Genomic DNA, 19,587 nt, shown 5'->3' with positions numbered 1-19,587 from the left:
TTCAGTATGATTAGGGTCTTTTTTGTGTCTCCGTGTGAATCAAAGAGCTTATCAGTGCAGACCAACACACACTTATGGTTACACCGGTGAATCTCTTCAGTGTGTGTGTGTGTGTCACAGTGGATCCCTGTTTTCTAGACATAACACTGTGAGGTGGCACTGATGAGTCAGCTTTGTCAGAATAGAAGGCAAACAATTAGAGAAAAGAGGAGAGATCTTTATTTTCTGTTTCATTACCCTTCTTCTCTGACTGTCACCACATTTTATGGCAAATGTTTGTCCTCCCAAGTCCTCCATGTGGCTCTTCCCTCACCTTCTGTTCTTTTCAGTTCCTCGTTATTTTGTGCAACAGCTGACTTCTTTCTTGACGCATCTTTGGCCTGTATCGCAGCACATTAAAAACTTGAAGATTTCCAGCGGAGTCCCTCACTGTGGTCAAAGAAAGTGGGAAGATTGGTTGTAATATTATTAAGCTGGTGTAGTTTAGCATAAATTTGGCTGATGCTGGTTTCTAAAGGCTTATCCCCAGGCTGTTTATCCAACATCTTTGCATCTGATTATAAGATCTCACCTCCACAGTCCCACGGCAACTTTCTAACGGGGATTTTAACACACAAGCAATCAGATATGGAAATGCACATAAACATGCACAGGAGGCCACTTCACACACACAAAGTCTGGCACAAGAAAAATCATCTGGTTTCATTTTTCAAAGAATGAAAAGACCATAAAACAAGCTTAATTGTTATCCACAGACATCTGAGAAGTATGCAGATGGGATTAAGGTATTTCCTTTGTTTAAAAGGTGAAAGCTTACTGGGTGAAAGAGAGGCGAGCAGCAGCTAAAGGTCTTAAAGTGAGCTAAAGTATGGGAACGTTTAGAAGCCGAGCATAATTCATCCGAGTTTAATTTCCTCTTGGATGTTCTGTGAAGCGTGTCCTTTGAAGGCATGTTAATGTTCATGTCGGGAAAGCTGTTACATTAAGAATTTACACTCGAGCTCGGCGCGCACACGCGTTTATCAGGCCAACGAGTCATGTCAACATGGGATACGCAGAAACAAGCCTGAATGTAATGCCACATCTTGTAAGCCGGTGTGATCCTGTCTCTGTCCTTACACGCTATTGGTTGTTGTTTCAGGCAGGCGAGTGGTGCGAGCCAATCACGTTGCGTCCGCCCAACGAGGCCACCTCGTCCACTCCGGTGCAGTACTGGCAGCATCACCCCGAGAAGCTCATCTTTCAGTCCTGTGACTACGAAGCATATGTGAGTCCACCAACTATATATGTGTGTGTGTGTGTGTGTGTGTGTGTGTGTGAATTCACAAATATGTGCAACTGTATGCTGGACTGCAACCAATAATTACTTTCATTACTGATTAATATGCCTATGATTTACTCAATTAATTGATGAATTGTTTGGTCCAATTGTTTGGTTTTTAATTTCCAAAAACTCAAGCTGATGTGTTCAAACTACTTGTTTTGTCCAAAACCAACAGATATTGGGTTTACTATCATAGAGGACAAAGAAAACCAGTAAATATTCATAATTTGAGAATCAGGAACCAGTGAATTCGTGGCATTTTTGCTTAAAATTTACGACAAATCAACTCTTATCGATTTATTTTCTGTCAATCAACTCACTGATAAATCAGCTCATCGTTTCCATGTCATCAATACACACTGAAGGTAATAATAGTAAAGATCAATGATACTGAACTCAACCTTTCAGGGAGTATCGCCTTCGTTATTCTCAGCACTTTGGTAAATTTAGATGTTTGCCGGTTACATAAAGGATGTTACATGTCCACGTTACCACGGATACGGCCTTGCACTTCTTTGTATTTTTATACAGCGTGCTCAGCAACCAGACTGCAATGATTATCTACTTGGGGCAGGTAAAACACTGCAGAAAGCAATTTGATGCTCATCCAAGCTGATGATACTGAAGGCCATTGGCTCTCAGAAATCCTGAGAAGGAAGGGAAGTGGGTATCTCAGAAATACATCCTCGGATTGGTGATGCAAATATGAAGACTTCTGGTGGATGAACGTTAGGAGATTAGGTAAGAGAGTGTGGGATAAGGAGAGGAAAAAGATAGTCGGAGAGGGATTGAAAATTCAAGTTTGAACAAATAGGATGATATAGGAAATCAAATGTGACGCTGAAATCAAATATGAATGAAAGCAAGAAGATGAGACGGGAGCAGTGAATAAAAGATCCCGAGAGCATGTCTTCCCCTCAGTTAAAAAATCTCCCCTTCTTCGTTTTCTCACCTCAGAAGATTGATAGCGAAAGTGTGGACCATTAGGTTTTCTGACAGATGTACAACTACACAGGCGGCGTGTTTGGGCGGATGGGCGAGGGGGGGAGGACGCGCGACGGGTGGGCCGCCGAGGGAAAACGTGGCGGTGCTTTCATGGAGCCGTTTATGACAACATCTCTAACGTTTCGCTGTCCCAGGACAACTGGCTCCAGAAAGCAGAGAAAGTGAGATAAATGAGCAGGAGCCACAACAGAGGGGGAGGCAGAGCACAAAGTGTGAATATTGGCAAGCTGAAGGGAGATGGAGAGTGAATAAGAATAAATTAGATGGATAAGACACTGATGAGAAGAAGAAGAAAGAGAAGAGTGTTTTGTGTTTATGTTAATGGAGAATGAGGGATGGTAAAAAGCCAAACAGGCTAAATAAAGGATGCATCAGTGCTGTTCTCATTTTCATTCGAGGCTCTGAGTAAACAAAAACCCCTTTCCTCCACTTTCAGCAGATGACATCTTAACTTCATAACGTCAGCTTTACAACCAGAGCTCCAAAGTATTATCTGAATATTATCAAATCCGTTTCCAGATGGTCTAACATCATTACTACGCTCTACATCGTAAACAGCCAGTGTTATCTCAACATTGAATCTCTTCTGTATTAATCTAAAAGCTTCTGTAGATACACTGAATACACCAGATATTATTGAATTCTTCCGGGTATTACTGTTATCAGTCTGTTTTGCACGATTACCACCCAAATTGTCTAAAAGATTTCAAAATTCTCAAACTTATGTTGTCCTTTGTGACTGATGTAAAAAAAAAAAAAAAAAAATCAGCATCATTTCATTCATTTTAAACCTGGACATTAAATGAGATAACAACACATTAGAGCTGCAACAATTAGTCAATTAATCTGCAACTATTTTAATAATCAAATAATCATTTTAGCCATTTTTTCAAAGCAAAAATGTCAAATATTTAGTTGTTGCAGCTCCTCATATGTGAGAATTTGAAATTTTTCTGTCATACATGATAGTAAGCTGAATATCTTTGGATTTTGGACTGTTGATCTGACAAAATAAGACATATAAAAACAACACCTTGAGAAAAAAAAGAGCAATTCTCTCTATTTTCTGGCATTTTATAGACAAAACCATTAATCAATTAGTTGAGAAAATAACCGTCAGTTGCAGCCCTATAACACATGACTTAGAGTTAAACTGCTCGCATCACTGTGCCAAAATAAAGCCTCTAAGAGCTTCTGGCATGGCTGCAGACTCTTAGTCTTGCAGACATCTGTGAATCGTATTTGGAACTTATGAAAGGCTTGTGTGTTTGTGTACACCAACAATAACTGCCACGGAGACATGGTGGACAAGACAGCAGTTGGCCTTGTGTGCAGCTGTAATATAATTTCTAAGATAACTGCGAGCAACCCCGCCATAACAGCGACTTAACATCGTTAGCTCGAGTCAAGACAAAGTACTAACAGGCTCAGACGATCTCTCTGTGATCCGCCGAGGACCAGACTGAAAATATGACTGAGACACAGTCTGTGCTACATTAAAAAAAAATAACTCATGGTTTGCCCAAGAGTTTCTTATGCCTCCACAATCAACTGTATCGCTAATTAAATGTATGATAAATCCTGTGAGGTAGATATTCAGTATTTTGGTGTAATTTACTGTAGAGTCAAACAGATGAGGTAAAAGATGTAAATATTTCTCTTCTAATCCACTAAAAGCCTTGTTAGGGGCCCACTTTTGGAAATAAGGCACCTTCCATCGGTGGGAAGGGCACCGCAAGGTGGTAAATGTCACACCCATTAAGTGCTCTAATGTCGACATAAACATTGTCCCTGTAAAACACTGTCACCATTAGTAGCTTCTTTATTAAATCAGATACTACGTGTGCAGAATGTCTGACCGCAAAGTGGCGTCCAGACAGACGGATCTGCCAGACTCCCGCGTTAATGTCCCTCCAGGAGCCTCTCAAGGTTGATGCACTGTGTGTGTATGTGTGTATTTAATGAATCTCCATGTCAGTGCAGTTTAATGTAAACAGGGCTTTCATAAAAATTAGTAGCAACTTCATAAATAATGGATCAAATGCATTTTATAATTAGTAAACTAAATGAATACATTTTACATTTTTATCAGTTTATTTCAGTAAGATAAAACAAATACTTCATATAATTCAACTAGAATATGACTGTCCCCGCTGCTGGACTGTGTCGCCATGATTTTTTGTTTTGAGTTTATTTGTCGAACAAACATTTCCTGGTTCAAGCTTTTCAACAATGAGCCCACTGGAGTGTTTGGCAGATATTAGCAGGTTAATAGCTTTGGTCAACAAGACTTTTTGTCCCCATACTTTCAGGTGTTATGGTAATAAAGTGATAACGTCAAAGGTATTAAGCCTCTATCATGTTGGATCTTTGAGTCCAATCATGATCAGAACACAGAGGACCATGAGTAACTTATTATGGCTGCCAGTTCAGACTAGTTTAAACAATTTGACCGTCAAATACAAGCAAGCAGCACACGTACAGTTTGGTATTTTCCTGACTTTGAAATTTGCTTTGCCCAATCTCTGTGGTACTGTGGTGCCCAGCGCTGCATGCACTATGAACTGCCGGGAGGTTGTTGGTTGAGTTGTTGGTGTTTTTTTTGTGGAAAATGAGTCTTAGACGTCTCAGAACCACCTCTGATTCTGGAGCCGAGTCACTCTGCTGCCATTTAGTTTAGATTTTATCAACAAGAGCAACTAAATACTTTCTGTAAATAACGGATTAATGCTTGAAATATAAATAAGTTATTTTAATTAGTTAGTTAAAGCATCTGTATTGTGTTTGTAAATGAATTTGGGTGATTCTTACAGTATCTGTTGTCCACAGCTGCTTTATACTGTATGGAAAGCTCCACCTTCAGTTCATTAAATCACTGCAGCGTCTGAAGGCAGCAGGACTGATATGTTGATAAATCTGCAGCCTGCGAGAAGTGGCTCGCCAGAGCGCAGTGCTGTTACGCAGGACCGTTCACTGTGTTTAGCTTCATTAAATCGGCTGAAACAGACACCACTCACATCAGACTGGTCGGTTATAACTCAATATTCTCAATATTATTCAATGCAAACGCTGTTGTGTAGCATTAATTACTAAACTATGTGACCATTTACAAGATGAGGCAGGCTACATTAGAGTTATGGCTGAAACAGCGTCAGTCCCATCATGACTATTACATCATCCAAAGCTGGATGTCTCCCCACCTCAAAACTCCAGCGCCACTGGCTGTGGTTAAGTATTGTGTACAGCCACAACCAGGCAGTGACATACTGTACCATCTATATTCCCTGTTGTGTATTTACAAAGCATGTGTTTGTGTCTTCTCCACAGTACCTGGGCTCCATGCTGGTGAAGGAGCTGAGAGGGACGGAGTCCACACAAGACGCTTGTGCCAAGATGAGGGTAAAGCACTGTCTAACACACTACTACACTGCTGCTGCTAACATGAACATGACTTGAAGGATAATTCTGATTTATTATGACTTATAAATCTCACTCAAGTTTACTGCTGAGATCTGGCAACACTGTTACATTGCTAAAAATGAGTGAAAGAAGCTACAAAAATAAGACCCGAGTTGTAATAAATCATAATTATCTTTTAATTGGGCTCTATTAAAATGAGACCAGTCGAGTCTGATTATACTCATAACATGCCAAGCCCCTTCTAGTGTGTAACCACTCGACATGAGTGCACGTGGCTGCACCTGTGGCTTTAATTTAATAAGTATTCTCTACAAAATCTGGGACACAGTCTCATAGACTGAGTGCCCTCACACTCACACTGGAACTTAAACAAACATAACATATTATGACGGTGGATTAAGTGTATTGAGGGATTTATTTTTAATATACTTGCCTGGTTGGCTCGATACCCGACGATCCCCCTTTTTTTTTTTTTTACCTCAAATCACCTTATCTGTTGGTTTCACTTCTCACTCCTTTTCTCTTCCTCTCCTTCTCTGTTTCTCCCTGGCTGTTAGCAGTCTCCCGCTATCCATGTCTTCTCTTCCTCCATGCTCATTCTTAACATATTTTCCTGTAGCGCTGACTCCCTCTCTCTCTTCTGGCCCTCAATTCATATCTCTCATTCTCATCCCGTGCTGCTGCAGTGTGAAGATAAATTTTAATATTCATGAGAGAAGCTTTCTGTTTCTCCTCTCTCCTCCTCCTCCTTTTTCTTCTGTCTTTATATTTTCATCGCCACATCAGAAGGCATCTTTATTTCTTTTCATTTCTCTACTCTCTCAGCTTGACACACCTTCGCTGTACGCCGAGGTTGTAATTAAGTGCATCGTGTGTACATCGCTTCCCAGCATCCCCTCCTTTCATCCGTCCCTCCATCCCTCCGCCGTGGAGGTACATGTGGATGTTTAAATCGCAACTTCACATGCCTCTAGCTGGGTATCTGCCAGCGAAACCGGGCGGCGCTGCCTTTGTCAGCTTTTCGGCACTACCTGATCCTGACAGAGCTGAACCGCAGCGGCAACACGCTGCGAGCGGGGAGGAAAGAACAGAACAAAGAAAAGAAACCAGATATGGAACAGATAGCTGCGAGGAGATTCGACAGGAGGAGAGAAAGGAAGGATGTAAGGAGTGTGATAGAAACGTGGATGGTGGGAGAAGGAGATGACAAGTGATGAAAGACAAGAAGTGATACAGAGAAAAAGCAGGAGAGAGAGGGACTGAATCTCACGTCTAGTTCTTTGAGTATATTAAAGATTTTTGGCAGGTAGAATGACAGCTTGGAGGGTGACGCAGACGTCGCTGTAAATCACACCATTCTCCACAGCACCTTACTGCATAATGAGTTTAAATATATGTAATTGAAACACGTTAAATGCCAGCATGTAATTAAAAGGCATGAGGAGAGATAATACAGTGGGGGCCCTGATATGGCTTAAAAGCTAATAGACTTATTGGATTTGCGGCGCTGAAGTCAGTCGGGTTTAGAAATGTAATTCAGAAGCGGTTGTTTTTTCATGGAGGCACCTTACAACCTTTGACCTTTGGAGATCATTTGAATTGATTCTAGTAATCAAGGAGGAAACCTACTGTTCAATGACTTTATTCATTCTGTTTAGATTTCCACGTTTTGTTTTTTTTTCTCACGTACTTGTAGACCCGAGGAAAGCTTCGCAGACATGGTTTAAGTCTTTTATAAAAACTTATTATTAAATTCAGTGGTGATCTTTACCAACTGCGATTCATTCATCTGGAACGAATTATAATTTTTTTAACCGTGGAGTGTTAAAAGTCCAAGAGTGCAAAAAAATGAGGGCGGTGCACTTTTCAATAAAAGGGATGTACGTTGTAATGAAGTACCTCAACAGTCATTGCTGCCTCTCTCTTCTTTCTGTCTCTACCTTTTGTGTTTCGTGCACTCCAAGAAGTCGACAGAACAGATGAAGAAAGTGCCGACCATCGTGCTCTCTGTTTCCTACAAAGGAGTGAAGTTCATCGATGCCACAAACAAGGTAAGGCTCGCCGCTCACTTCCTGTGATGCCTACTGTAAATAACACGTAAAAGGTCACGCTTTTGAACGTGAACCTGAGTGGCATTCAGAGATGTCGGGCAACGGCAGCGCTGACGTCTACTCCTGCTGCAGTCCGACTGATTTAAAACCATACAGTGTGAAAATCAATAAGGTGTAAAAGGGCAGTAATCAGTATGGAACAGATGAACTGAATGTTAAGAAAGATCAATAACAAACTCAGTCCAATAAAGCCTTAATGGATTGCTTTAAATGTGCTTTTACACATTTGTCTCCTCTAACCTGGGCTCATAAGGAGTTTTTATGTGACTCGGCTTATTCCTTCAACATCTGGAGTGACATTTGAGTGACATTTGTCCAGCGTGTCCAACTTCAAGACCAAAAAATTGTTTTTACGTCCGTGCATGTGTAAATAAGTTTGGGTTTCTGTCATTGAGACAATATTATCACACCTGTCTTGTCAATCCAAATAATAATTCACACTAAATAATCAATAATAGGACGGCAATAATATTGTCACAGAAATCCACAAATTACATCTGCTGCATTCACGCAATGGTGGCAAAATGAAACAACAGACTGATTGGCAGCCTTGTAGTTACACCAGAATAAACTAGTATTTGTAGGGTTTAATTAACAAGTACAAATAACTAATGGCTACTTTTAAATGAGTTGAACTGATTCTGTTAGTGTTAATACTGGTTTATATTAAAATATTACTGCCAGCCATGGAGCCATCTTTCCATACGTACCGTTTTGCAAAATTCACATCTGTTTTCTCAAAGTCCTCAAATCCTGTTGTTACTACTACCGACAATGTACACTGACAGTACATGTACATACAAAACACAGAATGATAGAAGGGAAGAAGTAATAGTATTGGTAATGAATCAATTAAAGGGATAAGGCACACTAAAAAGGAAATCATCAATCTGGATTCACCTCTTAGGGACATTTTTTACAAAAGTTGCAAGTGTCCTCAACTTATCTGCTGTTCCGGTGTAGGGAGTGGATTTCTCACTCATCTTACAAAAGCAATCAATAGGCCTATTTTTGTAGAATCAAAAGGCAAAGACGATACTGACCAGTATGACATAATGGGCACCTCACCTATTGTGTGTTATGTAAGTCCTCTTTGTTCTTTCCTCTGGTGAAATCATCTGCTCCATATTGATTTTTCACCACGATATTTTGTTGTGAAGTTTTTGATTTGCTGTCCTTAAAAACTCTTTTTTTTTGTATTCTGTTTGAATATATTCTAACAGACACTGCACTGCATTTGCTCTTTTCACAATTTACATGATTATGATTTGCATGATTAAATCTGTTCCTGTGTAATTACCACTGAAGAGGAGGTGTAGCTTAAGCAAAAACAGACCAGTAGTTGCAACTCAGTGTGAAGAAAACATTTAGCACTAAGCAACTTCCAACTTAAAAATCATGTTTTCCTAATGTTAGCCCTCACTGAAACTTTTTTTGGGGGGCTTTGATGTTCTACAATTCGCAGCAGTGAGATGTGCTTTAATTAACGCAAAGTCTGAGTGTTCTCCAGTGACATTACCAGAGGACAAATTCCGAACTCAGCAACTCCAGAAAACTCTCAAACCAAAATTATGCCACAGTTATTATGGTTTTGGGATGTGTGAAATGAGATGAATAATAAATCAGATTTGTTTTTCCATAGAGTGGCTCACTGGGGATAATCAACAGTCTTGCTTGAAATAAGCATTTCACTCTGCACCTCTTTATCTTTCTTCCTCTTTTTCTCTGTCTTTTGTTCCTGTTCTCTTTCTGCAGAATATCATCGCAGAGCATGAGATCCGTAACATCTCGTGTGCAGCTCAGGATCCAGAGGATCTGTCTACATTTGCCTACATCACCAAAGACCTCAAGTCCAGTCACCACTACTGCCATGTCTTCACTGCTTTTGACGTGGTAAGTGCTGAATCTTTCTATTTAACAGCGAACATCATACTCGGTGTGCTTGTAATATCGCATCGTATTCTCACGCCTGTTTGTCTTTGCCCTCTTATCAGAACTTGGCGTATGAGATCATCCTGACACTCGGCCAAGCCTTCGAGGTGGCCTACCAGCTGGCCCTGCAGGCTAGGAAGAGCGGCCACGGATCGTCCACGCTGCCCGAGAGCTTCGACAGCAAGCCCAGCAAACCTGTCCCCAAACCCCGTGTCAACATCCGCAAATCTGTAAGCATCCATGCCGCACCAGCCGCACAACCGTTTGAAGGAAAAATCCATCCTAAATGGAAAATTAACACCAGCAACTCCGGTTGTTTTCGACGATCTGGATTTGACGAATGTTGGTTTAAAGTGAAAAGAAACTGTGAAACCTTTTGAAAGGTGATGACTTCTTTATAAACTCGATCTTTTAGATGTTCTTTGCAAAACTGATACACACTACAGGATTATTTAGTTAAGAAAACTTGTGATTTAAGATGGATTTTCACCTCTCACCTTTCGACTCAGAACTCAAATTTAGCCGTTATATTTCCGCTTCTAATCAAATCTCACCAGCATCCCATTAACTTTCTGTCCCATTTACACTGGAATCTGTCCATAATTTCCATCCCTCTGCTCTGATCCGTCCCAGTCTCTCATCCCTGCTCATGTATGTAGTTTGAACTCCCAGTTTGGCTTACTGGTATTATCCTGGAATGCTCGTGTTCTGTGTGTTTCGAGTCTCTCAGCCCAGCGGAGGTTGTGCGGAGATGTGGGTGGATATTTGACCTGTTAAGCATCTGTTCGGTCTTGCTCTCCCTGCAGTCTCTTACACAAGTCAAGTCAAATTTATTTATACAAGCACCGAATTATAACAGAAGTTATCTCAGGGCACTTTTTCCATATAAAGCGGGTCTAGACCGTACCCTTTACAATATTATTTACAGAGACCCAACATTCCCTTATGAGCGAGCATTTGGCGACGGTGGCAAGGAAAAACTCCCTGTTTCTGGGCTGACTGATGAGGCCTGTTTGCATTGGGCTCCGGGGAGTCTCGCTTGGCTCGCCTCGCTGTGTGTGTGTGTGTGTGTGTGTTTGCATGTAAGAAGATAAAGAATCCTCATGTGGAAGGTTCTTATATACTGCAGCCTCGCACAAAGAAGTAATTTATTGACATTTCAGTCCATCAGAGCCTCATCAAAATGCTGTAGAGTGCGAGGGTCTCTTATGGAGTATGTATCTGAGCATCAAGAGTGTTTACCCCATGCTTTTTGTTGGTGTGCAGTACTCTGCTTTATGTAGGGCTGCTTATCATATGAGCATTTTCTATACTATATGATAGTGTTGAATCAGTACCAGTTAGGACTGCCTCTTACATCAAGCGTAAATGGTTCATATCATCAGTCGAGGAGCCAAGACTCAGACGTCATCTCGTCATGGCAATCATTGGACTTTTTAGCTGAGTCATTGTACACAGAGCAAGAGAACAGAACAACATGGCAGGCCAGAAACTCTTACAAACATAGTCTTGTCTCAAAATGACATAATTGCAAACCTCACTGTAATGGATGTATTTACTCCCTCGTTTCTGCTCTCAGCTGCAGTGTTGAAAGCTAGAGACGTCGGCTAAGCTACTTGGGAAACAGACTAAGTCTGCAACCAATGATTGTGATAATCCATTATTCCTCTGGTTATTTTCTAGATTAAATGATTCAGTGTTTGATTATAAAAAAAATGTCTGAAAATTATGAAAAAAGCACAATTTTCTAAAGTCTTCAAATTGATTGTTTTGTCCAACCAACAGTCCATCAAATATTCAGTTTACTATCACGTAAGACAAAGAAAAGCAGCAAATTATCACAATTTAGAAGCTGCAGCCAGGTAATGTTTGGCATTTTTGCTTGCAAAATTACTTAAATAATTCCTTAAATGATGATGAAATTAATTATTAAAATAGTTAGTTGCTTAGATTATTTTCCTATCCTTCACATAGTCCCATCTGTGACCTTAGCACTCGCATATATTACTCTGTGATTCGGTCAGTACGTAACAGTTGTTGTATTTCGGTCGGTCAGCCCAGCTTTATGTGACACTAGATACTTGTGTCCCACATTCTATCATGAATTTCTGTGTGTGTCCATGTGCGATTGTGTGTGGCCTTACTTCATGCCTCCTCCAACCACAGTGTCACAAAGTCTATTTGTGACCCTGTCAACCTCTCATTAACCCCAAAGAGAGCTTTAAAATAGTCACGCTAACCCGCTCCGCGCACGCTTCCCTCCTCCTCCGCCGCTGCCGCACATCGGCGAGCGCGTTTGTGTGTCTAAAGTGCCGGGCGTAGAGTTACGGTGGCTGCTATATCAGTGTGTCTGGACCAAATTTAAATCCACCAACATTTCTGTGAGTCATGGAAGAAAGATGGTGCTGGAGGAGAGGAGCGGTGGCTTCGGAGGAATGGTCTCACTTTCTAAAGTTAGAGTGAGATGTGAGACGGTGAGGAAAGACGGAGGAAGAGAACGCGTGCAGTATTTGTGTTCTCTCTCCTCCTCTGTGTGTGTGTGTGTGTATGTGGGGAGGGGTCTGTGCCTACAGAGATGATGGACGATGGCATGTGTAGACTCAATCTGCTGACTCCGCTACCGTTACATTAACCATTAATTGCCTTTTTCTTCCCTGTGTTCATATATATAAATATATATATATATATGTGTGTGTGTGTGTGGTGTAGTTAATGGCTTGTGGTGTGCAGCAGGGCAAAGATACTGCAGGATTCACTTAATATTCCCGCCACCTGCCAGCCGTAATCTCCATCTTGCAGCACCTCCCAAGCCTCTGTGCTTTAAAATACTGTTGCTTTGTTTCTCTGGCCCCCGAGATAGATCAGATATCTGCTTCTCCACACCCTCTCATTATCATCTTTATGGTGTGTGTGTGTGTGTGTGTCTCATGTGAGCACATCTGCTTGTAAATCTCCCTCAACATCCACTTAACTTGCCCTTATGAGTGTGACCGTGTCTGATGTGACTCTGTTGTCTTTGATCGGCATCGGCATGTTACTGTAATCTGAGTGTAGCTTTAATAAAGCGTAGAAATGCATTTCCCTAACCCTGTATGATGAGTTTTACCGTTTTCTTAAAACAAGTGAAAAAAGCCTGCCAGTGATGTGAAAATAGCTTGTTTCCAAGCAGCTGATTTCTTTCCAGGAGCTCTGGTGGCCAACTTTTACACCTGAATTTCTACTTTATTTAAAAACTCAACTCAATTGAGACTTAACTTGAAGCTTTCTCACTTCATTGGCAGGATTTTTCATCAATTTGGAGAAAAAAAAATGAGTCTGGCTTGTGACGATGCTTTTTGCAGAGTGATGCTTTGTACAGTTGCCGAGCCGTATTTATCTCGCTGCGAGTGTTGTTGCCATGCAGGAGCTGCTTTATAAATGTGCCGTAACATGGCGTACTCTTGCTTGAGTTTTGCTGTAATGCAGTAATGCTGCTGTCCCGAGCTGTTGCCAGGGCGATGACTTTGCTGCCATGTTGTTGCCATGGTTTTGCTTTGGTTTTGGGAGTGTTGTCTTTCCCTGTTGCCACGCAGCTACTCTGCCATCGCTGTGGTTTTTTTTTTTTTTTTTTTTTTTTTTTTTGCCTTGCTGCTTTGTTTTTGTTGTGTCCGGTGGCGTTGCTGAGCAGGCGCACTTTGACCTTTGTATGACCTCTGCCCCTGTAGGTCATCATGTCCCCTTCCAGCCGCTGGTCACTGGGCCACATTTACACCCCTCACCGGCCTCCTCTCCACCCTCCTCTTCCTCCCCCTCGACTCTTCCATCTTCCTCACAAAGCTCAGTCACAGGTCCTCCACGCTTTTCCTTCTCTTATCCTTTATTTCCACATGATTTTCCTTTTTAGTCAAGGAGAAAGCGGCATCTGTAAGTGCTCCCATTTTATTCTGTCGCTTTTATTCAACTGACTCTGCATCCGTGTGTTCTGCTGTGTTTGTGTGTCTCAGTCCTCCACAGTTACTTTCTTCTATCTCCATATCAACAGTCGGTCTCGCAAAGCCAACACACTTCATTTCTTTACAGCTAATATAAAGCAGAATACAGACCTTCGCTTTAGTGCCACAGTCAGATTTTATGTGCCCAGTGAATCGATTCGAACCCTGGATGGGTATACGCTGCCTCGTATCTGAGATGGTAAATGTATGAATAAAAAGTGTTTCAAGCAATAACAGTGCTTCAAAATAACTAAATGTTTATAAAAAAAATCCCCGAAAACCACCTCAGTCCTTTAAATGCCTGATTGAATGTTTTTATGAATGTTGTGCTTTTTGCTCTGATCCACACTCTGTCTCACTCATCCACATCTTCATCTCATACAGCTGAATTTTTTTTTTTTTTTTTTAAAAAGGGCCATCAAAAGAAGACTATTAAAGCGTACATAGCGTGCCAAGAAATGATTCAGTTCAAAAAGCGGTGGTACAGACTCCTGTTGCATTCTGTGTGCATTCATTTGGCACCGGCTTGGATCACAGAGGTTGTTGCAGTTTCACTAAACACTAATCACATGCTGGATGTCCCGTCCATCCTGCAGAAGAGCAGTCAGGGTGCTGATGTTAAACCTTTTAAGAAGGCAGACTTGATTCTGTGTGGTTGATGAATTTGATCCTGGTGTCGCTCTGGGCAAGTTTTTTTTATTAAAGGGAAACTTTGCTGATTATCAACCAGCATTGTATCATTGCGATGCAGGTTGTATATGCAAATGAACGATGTTTAACTTCCCTCCATGTTGAGCTACCTGCTCATTTGCCAGTAAAAGTCCGAGATCTGCCTTAGATGTAGTGGTGCCTTCAAGGTCTGTCAAAGGTGGTTCTGCCAAAACACTCCGTCTACCATGTTACGCTAGCGGAAAAGCAGACACTTAAATATCATACTATTGAATACTTTAAGATATCAGCATATTTGGAAGAAAACTAGTTTAATGATGTGAGGCCAAGTATCGCGCTGTGGAATCAAACACAACAGATTGTGGAGGAGAAAACGACCACCGGAGCTCCAGTCCAGCAGCCTCAACCGGTGACCGGTGAGGATCGTCAGAAAAAACAGAGACAGAACTGAAAACTTCATCCTGCAACGAACTTCGCTGTGCTTTGGTAAACCTGTATCAGACTTTGTCAGCTCTGAATACAGAACAGCGACTGTGTTACCTGTAACTCGAGGCCGCATTCAGCTTGAGCACAATCCAGTCCCAGTTCCTCGTCGTCATCCAAAATAAAATAAAAGAAACAGTGTTTGCTTGCAGTTTTTCACCTTTTCATACACAATCGTTTCCCTAAACAAGCTGAGATGAAATGGCAGAGGTTTTTTTGACCACCATCACTGGCAGCTCTGGCTTGTGTGCAACTCTGGGAAAGTTTGCGCTGATCCACTCCAGCGCGCCGTTTGTTATATGATCCTTGCACACCGGTACGATATATCCAGACTCAATGAGGAAAGTTGTTTTTTTAAACGAAAATGAGCCTCCGCAAAGAGATATAATACTTTGTCTCTGCTAACCAGCGGCTCTGCTGGATGGACTAGAAACTATTTATTCATTGAATTTACAGAAAATGTGCTATATCATGATATGTATCGTTATCAGGATATGAAATGATCTATCTGGATATGAGATTTTCGTCATATTGCGCAGCCTTAAGGAGACCTAGTTTTAAGAAGTCGTCATATTCACAGTGGTGAATTTTCCCTTTAAGCATGATGGTGTTGTGGTGTTGCAAGATTAAGAGTGTGTTTGTCCGTAATCCTGTAACCCCATAACAAGATTGTAAGGTTTTGCTGGGGTTGTCCGAGTGTGTGTCTGTGTGTGTGTGTGTGAGAGAGAGGATAGAGAACTGGATTATTATTATAGTTACTTTCAGTATTGTTGCTGTAGCAGTGTGTTGGGGGAAGATAAGAGAAACATAACTCTGTTAGCAAATTGCAGAACTCTGAGATTAACCTTGTTCACTCCAACAACACTGAGACACATACAGGAGTAGACCTTCAAGGTTTATTTAGATGCATTTGATATATTGTTGATATATAATTGGAATTACAGAACAGACAGAGCGAGTGTGAGGACAAATTTAGGACAAATTTATTCTTCAGAGTCGAGTCTCCCCCTCCCCCCCCAAATCATCTGAAAATAAACCAATAGATCAGAGGAAAAGCACCCTCGGCAACGAAACCCAGCCGCTTGATTGGTTGCCATGGGGTTATTTTTGAGAGCGATGTAGTTTGTTTGGTTTGTTTCTCAGCTCTGAAGCCACAATAGCTTCACACTGGCAGCAATAGACACAAATTCCCCTACCCTGACAATCAAAACTGCCAGGATGTACAGGAGCTGCATTGCTGTAAATGCAGCCTATAATTGCAATGGAACCGGAGCAGCAGGAGCTTGTTTTTATATGTCAGACTCTGAGCTTCTGTCCGTGTTCTCGTTTCTGCTTTCTCATCTGTCAAAAATCATCTCTCTCTCTCTCTCTCTCTCTCACACATATCCATTTATTTTCAATTACATTCATTACTCCGTATGCGGTACATTCTCCACCACAATCTCATTCATTCCGCCATATCTCTTTCTTGTTTTTCACTGACTTTATTAGCATGAAATTCTATCAGAAAATTGATCCAACAGTGTGCAAAATGTCGATTTTCAATACCTGGAAACAGCAGTTTGCGTTCAGACTCCATCATGTTGATGAATTGTTTGGTTTGAAAACATGCATACCAATAGAACAAAATCAATTTAGTAATGTACTATTTTCAAAATTGAGAATATGCAGCTCATTGAAAATCACTTGACCCTGCCTACCTCTCTCTCTGCTTTTCTTTCTGTCTCTGCTCTCTCTCTCTTTCTGTGTCAGATGGAGCAGCCGTCCATGGACCAGAAGGGCCACGCCAACGTGCCGTGGATTGTGGAACCGGGTCAGGAGGCCAAGAGAGGAGTCAACACCAAGTACGAGACCACTATTTTCTAACATACACCCGCCTTGTCCACTCCTGTGTGTGTGTGCCTTTCAGAGGTTGCCCTGTACCAGGGCCCCGCCCCGGAGTTGGGCACGAGCGACGCACGCCGCCGCGTCACCTCACCGGCTGAAAAATAAAAAAACAAAACATCCCGCCCCGCCCCCGTTAGCCGAGCCTGTCCACTGCATGATGACGTTTGGCGCTGCGCTGTCTCTCTCTTCTTTCTCCTTGTCTCTTCTTCTCTCTTTTTTGTTTCTGCTCTCCCCCTCTTTGGCCCTGGCAACATTCTCCTGCCTGCAGGGCTGGCGCATGACCTTTGAACCCAGGGCTGTGGTGCACTTCTCTGTCTCCACCTGTAGGGGGAATGGTCAGCTCCGTTTTTCCACTTCCTGTTTGTCGGTCAGTCAGCAGTCAACCAGTCGGTTGTTCTGCTTCCAGCTTCTTGTTTTTCTTTTTTTTTTTCCCCCCCTTGTTGATGGGTGCAACCGTTTGGCTTTGTCTCTCTCCTCCTGCCTCCATCCCTCGCTTTTCTTTTCATTTCAGCCCCTTTGTCCAATTGCCCCTGACAACTTGAATGAGATTTGAAACCAAGAATACTGCTAAGAGCTGTAACAGTGTTTTAGCTGTCTGTTGAGCCTGTAGTGGGAGCTGACAATGAGGAGGGCTGTTGTCTAAACAACTGGAGGAAAGTTCAGACTTCTTAAACATTTTTTTTTAATCATAGAGGAGAGCAGAACTACAGGAGAGGTGATGTAGCACAGTCTGACTTTGACTCAAACTGGTTCATCCAGCAGGCTACTAGAATGTATTTCAACTTTTTGATTCTTTATATTAGATTATTTTTTTGGAAATAATAGCAAACTTGTGAATTTCTTTGACAAACAATATTTTAAACTTGACCTGTGACACAGGAAGATTTTTTTTTTTGCTTTTATAGCATCTTTTTCAGCACGTGTGTGTGTATACGTTAATTATTTTAACCACATGGATTTTTTTTCCTGGCCATAAACCTTATTTTATTTGGGGGAAGGAAAAAAAAAAAATCTTATATGTAAAAGGTTTAGCATGTGGCTTGTGAGACGCATGGTGGCCATTTTGGATTTGCTGAGCAGGGGGGCCGGTGGAGAGGCGGGGTGTGAGGGCTCTCTCGATAAGTGATGTCATCTCATTTGCAGGGCAATGCCGGACGCTCATGTCTATTACTGTGGAATACAAAGAATGTAGCCAGCCCTAAACACGGACCTTGTCACACATACAATGCAAAAAGGACTACAATGGACCCTCTTGCTTACTTTTCAAAGGACTACAAACATGGATGCTACTCCACAGTGTTTAAGGTTGACTACAAAATTTTGACATCATTCATCTACATGCTTGACACAGTAAAAAATTGGACCAATAGACACTTACACAGCGCACACACACACACACACACACTATAGCAGGACTGCATCGCGACAGACGACGGTCTGCTCTGAATGTACACTTGTTTAAAAGCAGCCTCAACTTTCTGCAACTACAGTAGGATCTGTTTTATGCGCCCAACTGGGATGGCATGACCTTTGAACTTTTTGGGAGGTCACAGCATCTCCATGGAGACTGTGAGTAAAGGTAACGGACTATATGTGCTCGCTAAAAGGCACCACTGGGCATGTGTCAGTGTTGGAATGGGGATGGGTTCGAGGACGTCTGGCTGGATCTTGTTTATTTTTTATTTTCTTTAAAAAGGTCAGAAAATAATAGAGATATATGCACAAGCGTGTAAATGTGATTGGACTAACTGCAACACGCTCAAGATGCAACAGGTGTGTCCTGATGAGACGCAGCAGATAGCAAACCTACAAAAACAAAACAGCATCTGGCGTTTAAAAAAGAAAAAAAAAAAAAGTATTCTATTCGTATTGCCCGACATTTTAATGTTTAATATGAGAGTATTATATTACCATGATGATTATGATTATACTTGTGCAATTCTTGTCTACTGTTGTCTTAATGTTACATTATTTTTCTATAATATGCTGAGATGAAAACCTTGGGCTTGAGAATGATGGCCATCCTTTAAAAAAAAAAAATCTAAAAAACATTACCATACATGTACACAGGGAGTGAATGTTGCAGGTGGCTAGCTAACTCTTGTCAGGTCAACCCTCCATCATTTCTCATGGGGCTCTACTCTTATCTAGCAGATGTACTATTTTAAACGCAGTATTACTGTATTATTTGGATGAGAAGTTATCCAGTTATAAAATGTACATAGATATTTTGCCAACTCATTGTTCATACATGTAATGTAAAAGAGAAAAAAAAGAATAAAGGATTTGCAGTACGTGGCACTGGAAAGAAGGTACCAAAATAAAGGTTGAAGATGAAAAAAAACTAAGTGGTAGATTGTAGAGATTGTATTTTGAGTGAAAACTGAAATGGGTTATTTGGTGACATCACTGCTGACCAACTTGTACATAGGCTTGGACTTCCAGCACACTGATTTTTGTAATTTTGGCCATTATTTATATCCTTGTAAAGCACATGGAATAAAATATGACTTGTACAACCATTACTCATCCTTGAGATAAAGTGTCATAACTTCTTTCCTTTTCTCAAACACTACATAAGAGGTCTTTTGAGCAACATTAGCAAAATATATAAAAACATAAACAATATGCACATAAAACTCCTGTACATTCATACCTGGATACAGATGAAAACTCACATATACATAACTATGCGCACATAGAACTGAATATAAGCTGGATAACGGTGGTTTAGTGCTTAGAGCAGACTAAGTGAGGTTGAAGGCTGATGAGAATAAATGTGTTT

The 19,587-nt window shown here is 41.3% G+C and overlaps 1 protein-coding gene across 4 annotated transcripts in view; it reads left to right on the top strand.

Annotated features, from left to right (window-relative positions):
- anks1b (ankyrin repeat and sterile alpha motif domain containing 1B) overlaps positions 1-19,327 on the top strand; it is a 236,775-nt gene extending 217,448 nt beyond the window's left edge. For 2 of the 4 annotated variants that reach the window (XM_042403116.1, XM_042403119.1), the window contains exons 22-28: positions 1,142-1,267; positions 5,657-5,728; positions 7,714-7,800; positions 9,616-9,753; positions 9,855-10,022; positions 16,668-16,759; positions 17,946-19,327. In XM_042403116.1, the coding sequence (XP_042259050.1) occupies positions 1,142-1,267; positions 5,657-5,728; positions 7,714-7,800; positions 9,616-9,753; positions 9,855-10,022; positions 16,668-16,759; positions 17,946-17,994 (732 nt within the window). In that variant the 3' untranslated portion in view covers positions 17,995-19,327. Of the gene's footprint in view, positions 1-1,141; positions 1,268-5,656; positions 5,729-7,713; positions 7,801-9,615; positions 9,754-9,854; positions 10,023-13,496; positions 13,620-16,667; positions 16,760-17,945 lie in introns of all 4 variants that reach the window. The other 2 variants (XM_042403120.1, XM_042403118.1) reach the window with 2 other exon arrangements.
- Positions 19,328-19,587: the final 260 nt, after the last annotated feature.

The sequence above is a fragment of the Thunnus maccoyii genome, chromosome 23 (assembly GCF_910596095.1).
Source record: "Thunnus maccoyii chromosome 23, fThuMac1.1, whole genome shotgun sequence".
NCBI classification, from domain to species: domain Eukaryota; kingdom Metazoa; phylum Chordata; class Actinopteri; order Scombriformes; family Scombridae; genus Thunnus; species Thunnus maccoyii.
This window is presented reverse-complemented; position numbering and strand designations above follow the sequence as displayed.